Below are 10,056 nucleotides of genomic sequence, written 5' to 3' on the forward strand. Positions count from 1 at the left end.
TACACCACTTAATATGGTCCCCTGCCAACTTATGATGATGATTTAAACAGCTTATCACAACCTAATTTAAGGTAAGAACTTTCGTTCTAGTATGAAACATATATTCAGAAGACTATATTGATGTGATAAACGGACACATCGCTAGCTACAAAATGACTTGATCGAACATATCTCTCGGTTTCATAATAATCGTTAATTTTTCATATCACATGATTTAGTTGCAATAGGACTCATTTGCCTCCCGCTTCTTCGCCAAGAGGACTAGCTCTCCTGCTTAGAGGACTGCTTCTCTTTCTCCTTTTCTTTGGACTTTGCAGCCATGTCTAGAGTTGATGTTCTTCAAGAGTCGGCAGGAGTCCTTCATCTATACCCTCTCCGAATTCTAACTGAAGGGGAGTAACTATGGCGGCCGTAGAGGTTGTGACCTTGGACGACTCATTAGGGTTGAATGGCAATCCGTTATTGGGTGTAGGCATGATTGTTTTGGTGTTTAATTTCTAACATAGTTTGTTTACAGTTCCCACGATGAGGCCAAGTGCTGGAACCAGTTTTCTGTCAAGATGTAAGGATCAGATCGACCGACAAAGAGAGAAATGTGAGGGATGAGTGGGTAGGAACTGCAAATGTTGTGTATGTGTATAATGAATTGTCCCAATCAAACCTGCATTGATAACTTTAATTCACATAATTTTCATTTTCTTCGATTGTGCTGAGAATATCAGAGTGGGGAAGTGGTTCCACAAAACCAGGGATGCGGACGTTCCACAAAACCATGGATGCAGACGTTGAAGTCCAACGTTCCTTTCTAAATACGAGGACGTGGCCTTCGTGTGTTCAAAGTACATATTTTGATCCGCCTGGACTTAGTCCGACTGGATTTCGGCCCATTGTTCCCGTAATTGGGCCTGTTTACACATGCCTCCAAGAAAGATAATAAAGTGATGTCTTTTTTTTTATAATTGAAATTTCTGCCAATTTCAGTTTAGGACTTTGTCCACCACTTCCTACATTTTGGTGTCAGCAAAAATTCAAATATAGTCTTCACACTCTAATTGTCACCATCCTTTCATTGACCTACCATTCTAATTATGAGATCTTAGAAACATAATCAATCTGTAATTGCATTTCAGTTCATTTTTATATAATTTGAAGTCATCAAGCAACAAGTTTCTAATTTCTACCAATTGTTGGAACCAGTATTCTGCCAAGATATAAGGATTGGATTGATCTGCAAAGAGAAAAATGTGAGGGATGATCTGCAAAGATATAAGTTTCTGCTCATTGTTTCCGGTAATTGGGCCTGTTTACATAGACGGGCCTCCAACAGAGAGATACTAAAGTGTTGTTATAATATCTTGTTTTATTTACGATTTTCGCCAATTTCACTTCATGACTCTTCATACTCTGATTGTCACCATCCTTTCATTGACCTACCAGTCTAAAACCTCAGAAACATAATCAATCTGTAATTGCATTTCATTTCATTTTCATACAATTCGAAGTCATCATCAACAAGTTTCTAATTTCTACATGAAATATATGCCGCAAATTTTCCTCAGCACCAACATTTTTAAACAAATGCCAGATACTGATGCATTATATTCACAAAATTGTTATATCTACTTGCTATCTACTCTGTGTTGTTTACACTGTTAGAAGCCTGATTCTAGTCGTCGTCTTCGTCGTCTTCATAGTTGAATGGTAGAGGTACTGACTTAAATGCGCGGTACTTGCCTGCATTGTTCAGCTGTTCATTCTCCAGCCTAACAATTTGTCAAAAACCATATCAGTAACAAAGCCCTACACACATGAGCAAAAATTGCAGTTCATGTCAGTTATTCTTTTACCTGAAGAAATTCCAGACACCACGTCGAATAATTTCCAGAACTGCTATAATTGCTATCATAGTTTGTCTATGTAAAAATGAAACTTTCAAGTCTAGAACCAATTGAATCCAAGAAAATCTCAGCAACACGTTCAAGGCCTGCGTTACAAGTCATAGGCCGAATTAATCTACTGAACTCCAAAAATTTGTAAATTTCAGGTTATTATGATAAGTTAAAAGTAAAAAAGAGGAAAGAATGTTGAATGTAATTTTGTGGACTCACAATGGCTGCGAAGTACACACTTCTGTAGGGGACGAGGAGTTTGTCTCTCAACCAAGGGTTGGTGGATTTTCGGTTGAGAAGCCCCCAGTCGAAAACAATGTCCCAGTATGTAGCAACTACGCCAGCAACTACAGAGGTTACCCAGGCTATTATATACCACTCGGTGCTGTTGTTTTTGCTGTACGCTGTCCTTGTAACGAATGACACAACTATAGAAAAATATTTCAGCGAGTTCCATCCTTGAATTGCATCTTTTTCTTCGAAGAATCGCCTCACACACTAGCCACAACAGACATGAAAGGAAAAATATTAGCTTTTTCCCCCTGTTTTACTAATAACAGCTTAGATATTTCATTTGTCGGTTAGTAAAAAATTCAGGATCACAATTGTGCGTGTTGAATTAGTACCTGAAGCATGCGCCACCAAAATGGAATCGCGGCCAAAATGTAACTGAATGTATTGTAGGCATCATTTTTGTTGCAATTATGCTCTCTATATTTGAAATCACCTGAACTGTAGTAACAGAAGTAGAACTCGATACTTCTGAAAGCTTGAACCTGGCTGGTAAGTTGATCACCTACGAAAAAATCTGAAAGCACAACCTGTGTACAAGTAATTGCATCGCACATTAGTCGTTATTGTATGTCTAAATAATTCAATTCAGATAAATTTGGAACATTCTTTGAGACGACGGACCTTATACAGGGGAGCAAGGAAAACGTGTACTGCACAGGTAAGAAAGAAGTAGCGGCTGGAGCGATATATGATGTTGAATGGGCAGATCAGTACCGCGAATGCTAACTGCAGATAAAAATAAAATAACTAAATAAATAATGATTCGAATAAAGATTAGTAGATTAAAAGCGATGGAATATTAGCATTGTGTCAATAATAATCTAATGAACTTACAATTAACAAAATTAAAGGAACGAGCTCAGTGAGTTGTTTGTAGTCCTTAGTCTTAGGGTCCATTTCCATATCAAGATTTCCATGAATGCTAGCTAATGCCAGCACAGAGAGAGCGAAACTCACTAGGAGCACTTCTCGATAGCCTAATTCGGTTCCAGCCTTGAACCCGAATATGAACTGATAATTTATTTTGTACTTCTTCCAGAAATATATATTCCCAGCATAGAACAGCATGTGCAGCACGATGAACCCGTAGAGGCTGAAATATCAATTTTGGAAATATTTTATTTACTAGGCCTAAATAAGCATTATTTATAAAATATAAGTACTCAGACAAACATACACATGCACGAACCTGTACAGCGGAAACATGGTCTCCATGTACCGGTCAGCACCTTCCTTCTCAAAAAGGTTTCGGGTTCTTATGGTCAGAATGACTGCGAAGACAAGAGCTACTGTACAACCAGCAAAGAAACCTGAATTGATTTACAAGTGAAATAAAATGCATTAGAAATTTTCGTCTATTGGAGTCACATTCAGTACGCGACAATGTTGTATAGGGATTTCATTATACGACGAATGAATTATAGTTTGTCCTTAAGTACAGAGGGAATCATCAGATTAGTACTAGTGTACCTAAAGAAGCAGACACTCTATGTTTTTCTCTCTTGGCTTTTGGTTTGAGTGTGCCAAGCCCTTTCTTGCGATTTGCATTAGCAAAATGCTTAATAAACGTAGCTTCAACTCGGTCCAGGAGCTTCGTAATTACCTGTCATCAGTCATTAGTATACTAATCAGCAAAACTGGATTAGTTTAAATTACTTCAACTAACAAATATTCTTTGCTCAACTTGGCTAAGATCAAAGTAAAGATACAATTAAAGAATGCTTTACAGCTAACAGTTACTTGGTTGATTAATCAGTAAAGAAAGAGTTTAATTAAAATAATGCAGTCTTAATAAATTGGAGTTGAACTGTTTGATCCGTTGAATGAGGATACACATGCTATCAATTGAGTCTCCTCACCGGAGCTTATATTATTGATATCTCCTCCGTAACATATATTACTAATAGAGTAAAGAAGCTGTTAGAATATAATATGATCCTGGTAAGCCCGACTCCTAACACCTTGAAATTTCAGGAGAACTGGTCACTTAACAGAAGGAGAAGGTGAAGCGTTTACCTCATCCGAGCTGCCTATATAGGAGTTATCAACCGTTTTTAGGTAGGACTTGGACGCATTCCTGGAAGTGATCTGTGTATGTTGATCAGATTTCCACATTAATAATAAAAACAAATAATCTTGGTCAAATTTTGGTGATTTGTTTGATTATCATTTTTATCTAACTTAATTTTCACCAGAGAATGACCCTATTAGTTGGGAAAATGAGGCGCGTACCTTGTCGTATTTTTTCATGATCTTGGAGAATGCTAAAATATTCAGGAAGCTGTTCACATTAATCATTAACAAAGAAAAGCTACTTTCAGAACATAAAGTAAAAAAGAAAACTAAAGGCTGAGATATCAAAATCAAATGAGTTGGATTGCACTTCATTACCTGTAGCTTTTGAGAAGTCTAAGCTTGTGGTAGAACTCTGTAAAAGCCCTTTTCAGTTGCTCCTCAATTTTACTCAGATTTTCTGAACTAAATTTCATATCCGTCTGTACAGGGACGTTTAGGACGCCTTTGATAGTTGGGAGAGGCGTATCAGCCGGTCTGTTAATTGTCACACGGTTTAGGATATCAAGTGAAGCTGGTCTCCCAGTTATAGTCACTTCCGGAACAACTTGGTTTATTAATTGTTTTGCTTCTTTGGAATAACGATCACTTGATGTAGATGATTTTGATCTAGTCATTTTAACTGATTTATCCTCGTCTATTTGATCCATGTGCTCTGCAACTCGTTCTGCAATTAGTCACTTTTCATTAGTATCAAATAGAAAGAAAAAATTTAGATTTTTTTTTTTTGATGAATTGTTGTACTTACTGCTGTGCCTCCTCCCAAACGAAGAAATTGAGGCTGATAATTCTTTGTTTGAAGATTCAACAGCCGAAACCAGATGATCCATATTCTCCGAGGTATCAAACCAGGCGTGCTTCGGATTCTCAACTTTAATCCGAAAGGCGATGAGAGCATTCATTTGTCTATTCAACTCATCAGCCTCCTTCATCACTTCATCAACTTTGGCCCTATAGAACATGTTCACTTTATTAAATTCATCGTCGAGTCTCTTGAAGTAAACAAGCTCATACTCTCCTCCATCCTCCGAGGCCCTAAGAAACGTGGTCTGATAGCCAACTTCTCCGTTTGTTTTCTTGACATTGTTCACTAAAATGGCCTGGCTCTCGAGGTCTTCGTGGTGGTGCTGCCTACCGCTGGCACTACGCATGGAAATGCTTCTTTTTAAGGACGTGAGGCCGCTGAAAGCTCTGTAGTGAGTGAGAGCCCGGGGCAGTCCCGGTGGATGAGCTGGCGGAGGCATGGTTTTGTGTCGAAAATGCTGAATATCTTTCAAAAGAGTCTTGAGAAATCCGTAGTCCATGTATGCATCTTGCCATTCCGGCACCATTTGTGACTTGAGTTCTTTTCCAAACTTCATTTCTTCTTACTCGTCGTCGTCCTCCTCTTCTTCTTCGTGTTACTATAATACAGGTTTAGGATGAGTTAGAATGTTGTGTTCAAGAGCACGTTTAGATAGCTCAAGTGGTTAAGAGTTTATTTTCAGTTGTCGAGGTTTTGGGAGAAGCAATAAAGGAAAGATAAGAGGTGTAACGAGGGGAATTTGATCTGCGTGTGAGAGTACTTGGAATGAAGTAATGATCAGAGCTATAAATAAAGGGAGATACGGATATTAAATTATCGAAAAAATAATGTTGATTTGTTGATAGGCAAATAGCAATACGTACGGCTGCCTGGCGAAGTCAAACCAAAGTTTTAATTTTCACTCTTTGTTTAAGAAGCAGTTGTGTCTATTTTTGTGACTGGGGATCTACATGCTGACATTATAACACCTCAATTTTCCCTTTTTAGGTAAGATATTCTCCGAGATTTTGAAATTCTGTTATTTTTAATATTATTTGTGTTTCAAATGACGTGAAATTGATGAAATGCTTATGCGCCTTCATCCTCATAAAAAGTGATTTTAATTTTTCTTGGTATTTTTTTGTAAAAAACAAAAATAATTTAAGAACTTATGGAACAATAAGTGAAAAGTTGAAAAATTAGCGCAAACCACTACACCAAAAGCAACTACCTGTTAGAGATGACTCTATATTACAGTGTGGCAGCCAGCGTGACAGTTCGAGTTAGGGAGATACTTGACACAGAACACCCTACAATAATAATATACTATATTCAAAATGGGTCGCGCTCAAGACAGAACCGATTCTTAAAATAAACCTTAAAACCACTAAAGTTCTGTTGTAATTTTTAAATAAATTTTTAGGATTTGAATTTAAATATATGTTTTTTGCATCGTTGTTTGTGTTAAAAAATAAATTTACATGTTTTTTACATTGTTTTATGTGTTCAAAAATAATTTCAAAATATAATATATAAACACGACATTTTTTTCATATGCAGTTCTGCTGCAGAACCCTAATAAATACTAACAATTAGAGTAAAAGTTCTAAGTGGAACATGACTCAATTTAAAATATCGGGTTTTCTAGTGTGCTCCCATAGGCACATATTAACGACCACTTTTTAGCTAGTTGGTGGATTTTGATTGGCTCTCATCTCATTATTATCTCATTAATAATGATGCCCCCTCCATGCATAAAAATCCCCAACAATCAAAATCTCCCACCAATGTAAAAAGTACTAGTTTTTAGAGCATCTCCAACGCTAAAGATAAAACTGTTAGCTAAAATATCATCAGCTAAAATTTTTTTTGAGCCTGTAAGGATTTTTGCTCCAGCGGGTATTAGCTAAAACCATTAGCTATATTCAAAATATTATTTTAAATGTTAATTATAAATATACAATAAAATAATTTATTTGATTTTATTATGTATTATTGAAAACAAAATAATATATTTAATAAATAATGATTAATTATAATATTTAACATTTTAATATTATTATATTATAATTTTTTAAAAATTAGATTGACAATAAAATAACATTTTCACATAATATTACATAACAATATTATTTATAAAAAACATAAATAGTACAGCTATACTTGCAATCATAATAATAGTACCTTAAATATTTCAATTTAGATATTGTAAAAATGATTTTAGGCAAGAATCAAAGTTAAAGTGAAAGATTTTAGGCTAATTATTTTTTGATAAAAAAGGTTTGAGAGAATCAAAAATAAAAAGTTAATTATTTTTTTATTTAATACAGGTGAAAATAAAAATATAATAATAAAAACATATATACTGATACTATTATAATAATAATAATTGAAAAAACTAATTAACAAAAATTACTTATATTATGTAAAACATTTTCTAATTTTCTTTATTAAGAATTCACAATTGACATTAAATAACTATATAAGTTATTATATTAGTTTTATTATATTATTTTTATTATATTATTTTTTTATTCCAAATATTTTTACACTTAACAATACATAAAATTAAGTTATAAAATTAAAATTTTATATAAATATATATAATAGAATTATAATATTATAACACATATATAATATTATATAAACACCTAGGTTGGAGCAGAGTGAAATCTTCTTTTGAGTTAAATTTTAAAAGAAAATGATGTGGATATTATATAGATGACAGACACTCATTCAACAAATGTAACTGGTTTCTCGGCATCTAAAAATATTGCTAAAAGGTCTCTGCGTTGGAGTGATGTTTTTTTTACATTTTAAGTATATGGGCTGACACGTAGATTTTAAAGCTAACAGATGCCCTGCGTTGGAGATGCTCTTACTGTGTGCCCAGAAAGACCCTTAAAATATAGTTAATCAATAGTGTCAATACTATCGAAACAAAATGTGTTACATGTTCAGCAAATTTACATAATGTCCTATAGCAAGTTCAATTTAGACAATCATTATAACCACCAACCACACCGAAGAAGCTCTTACATGTCCAAATTAACCAACTTCCCTGGAGATATTCTGAATTCTAAGAGTATCTTACACAAGGAATATATGCTTTCCAACTGTGAAATGAATCCTGTCAAAAAAAACTGTGAAATGCAAAAACGTCACTAGTGACGCGCTGTATCACATATGACACACGTACACAAATTGGATTGGAGAATAAAGGTACTCCCTCCGTCTCTTATTACTTTTCCTGTTTGCCTTGGACACGTTTGCCAACACACGTTTTTCATCGTTAATATCTTTAATTTTATATTAATATTAAATTAAAAAACTTTATTGTATTAAAATACTCGTAAATACGAATCCAACAAGATCACTCATGACTATATTTGGTCTTATAAATTTGACGTAAATTAAGCATTTGTCTCATGTTATGAACAGTCCCGACATTTCAAACAAGAAAAGCTTAAAGAAACAGAGGGAGTACTACTTGACTAACCTTTAGCTCTTCTTTTGTTGCTTCATGCACATATTCGATATATTTACATTAAAATATTTTGATAATCTGACACTATTAACGATTTGAATTAGCAAGAGGCAATTAGCGGGAGATGCTCTGGGAAGCTGAGTAGCAATTTCGGAGGTATTACAATAAGAGAATATCCTTTGGCTTAAAGAAGAAAGGTATGCATATGCTTCTTAACGACCAAACTCCACTAAACTACCATTCACTCGGCTCTCTTGATAGGGACAGGAGCTTTTTCTACCATCAACTTTATTCTTCTCCGACTAGTATTATGACCGTTTGGATGAACTTAAAATAAATGCTTCTTGCTTAAAATAAATAAGTAGAATAGAAGTTAGAAGCAAGATAAGACTTATAGGTGATTAAAGTGTTTGGGAAATAAGTAAAAACTCTTAAACAAAAGCTAGCATTCCTAGTTTTTTATAAGTGTTTCTTGATTTTTTACATAAACAGTACAAATAAGTGCTTCTAACTTATAAACCGAGAAACCCGGCTTAAAAGTGGTTGTCAAACACCCACTATACTACTCCTATTATATTCCTCATTAACACTGAGTTACCTTTAATTGACCTCTAAGTCTTTCTCGTTTTTCTTTATTTCTTTGAAAATTGGATTTTTACACCTAACTAACCGCTGTTTTTATTCCTGCTTTTGGTGTTGAATGGATCCCACCTCAATTTCCTTGAGTCATAAACTTGAAATCACTACTATGTCAAACATACACAATACTACTCTGTTTCTCTTTTTCATGCCCTGTGACGGATGGTCAATCCCGTTGGCCAAACCATCTGGAAACATATATTTTTATTCATATGCTGGAATAAAGGTGATGTCATTTTATTGTCACACTGCTCATGTAAGATGCCTTGAGCAAAGAAATCTACTCCCTCCGTCCCAGTCAATAGTATACATTGGGGGACGGGGGCGCGGCACGGACTTTAATGCTTCAATATAGTATAGTTCTGTAAATTATTTCTAAAATTTTCTTTTTCTGTATAAAAGTATAACATTTATACTTTTATACAAAAAAAGAAAATCTTAAAAATAAGTTGTAGAACTATGTTTTATAAGTGCCTTAAAAAGCGTGTCGAGCAGTGAAAAAGAAACGTATACAATTGACTGGGACGGAGGGAGTAACAAACTTAAACAGATGGTCCTTATGCTGGGAACAAAATGTTGCATGTTGCAGCATTATATATTTATTGTAATACAGTACACTAGATTTATGGCTAGAAAAACTCATCTCATTTATATGGAAGAATTTTCCATTTGACGTCAAAAAATAGATTGTGACCACGACGACTTGTCACAATTGCTTCAACAGCCAAGGCCAACACGGTAATAATGAATAGCAAGAAAACTATTCTCCGTGTCATTCGTAAGAGCAAGTCCAATGGTGATACTAAAATATGTGTTTGTGTTATTGCTATAATATAGGCTATATAGCATCCAAGCAAAAATTTTAACTTTACTGGAATGCTAAAATTGAA

General features: G+C 34.5%; 1 protein-coding gene across 1 annotated transcript; it reads right to left on the reverse strand.

Moving 5' to 3' along the window:
* Positions 1 to 1,455: 1,455 nt before the first annotated feature.
* LOC108195905 (phosphate transporter PHO1 homolog 3) lies at positions 1,456 to 5,819 on the reverse strand. Its single transcript, XM_017362920.2, has 12 exons — positions 5,005 to 5,819; positions 4,575 to 4,923; positions 4,416 to 4,464; positions 4,200 to 4,271; positions 3,654 to 3,786; positions 3,373 to 3,493; positions 3,018 to 3,276; positions 2,805 to 2,909; positions 2,516 to 2,710; positions 2,109 to 2,387; positions 1,848 to 1,984; positions 1,456 to 1,763 (listed from the first exon to the last, which is right to left on the reverse strand). The coding sequence occupies exons 1-12, from the start codon at positions 5,615 to 5,617 to the stop codon at positions 1,667 to 1,669; spliced, it is 2,409 nt and encodes an 802-aa protein (XP_017218409.1). The 5' UTR covers positions 5,618 to 5,819; the 3' UTR covers positions 1,456 to 1,666.
* Between the last annotated feature and the right edge of the window lie 4,237 nt (positions 5,820 to 10,056).

The sequence above is a fragment of the Daucus carota genome, chromosome 7 (genome assembly GCF_001625215.2).
Source record: "Daucus carota subsp. sativus chromosome 7, DH1 v3.0, whole genome shotgun sequence".
Classification (NCBI taxonomy): Eukaryota; Viridiplantae; Streptophyta; class Magnoliopsida; order Apiales; family Apiaceae; genus Daucus; species Daucus carota.

What these genes read in the sequence shown, in the direction of transcription:
- LOC108195905 (XM_017362920.2), bottom strand. Translation starts at nt 5,617, where the DNA reads ATGAAGTTTGGAAAAGAACTCAAGTCACAAATGGTGCCGGAATGGCAA. An exon ending in AGACTTCTCAAAAGCTACAG is followed by an intron (nt 4,465 to 4,574) that starts GTAATGAAGTGC and finishes TAATGTGAACAG; the next exon opens with CTTCCTGAATATTTTAGCAT. An exon ending in ACCATGTTTCCGCTGTACAG is followed by an intron (nt 3,277 to 3,372) that starts GTTCGTGCATGT and finishes TTGATATTTCAG; the next exon opens with CCTCTACGGGTTCATCGTGC.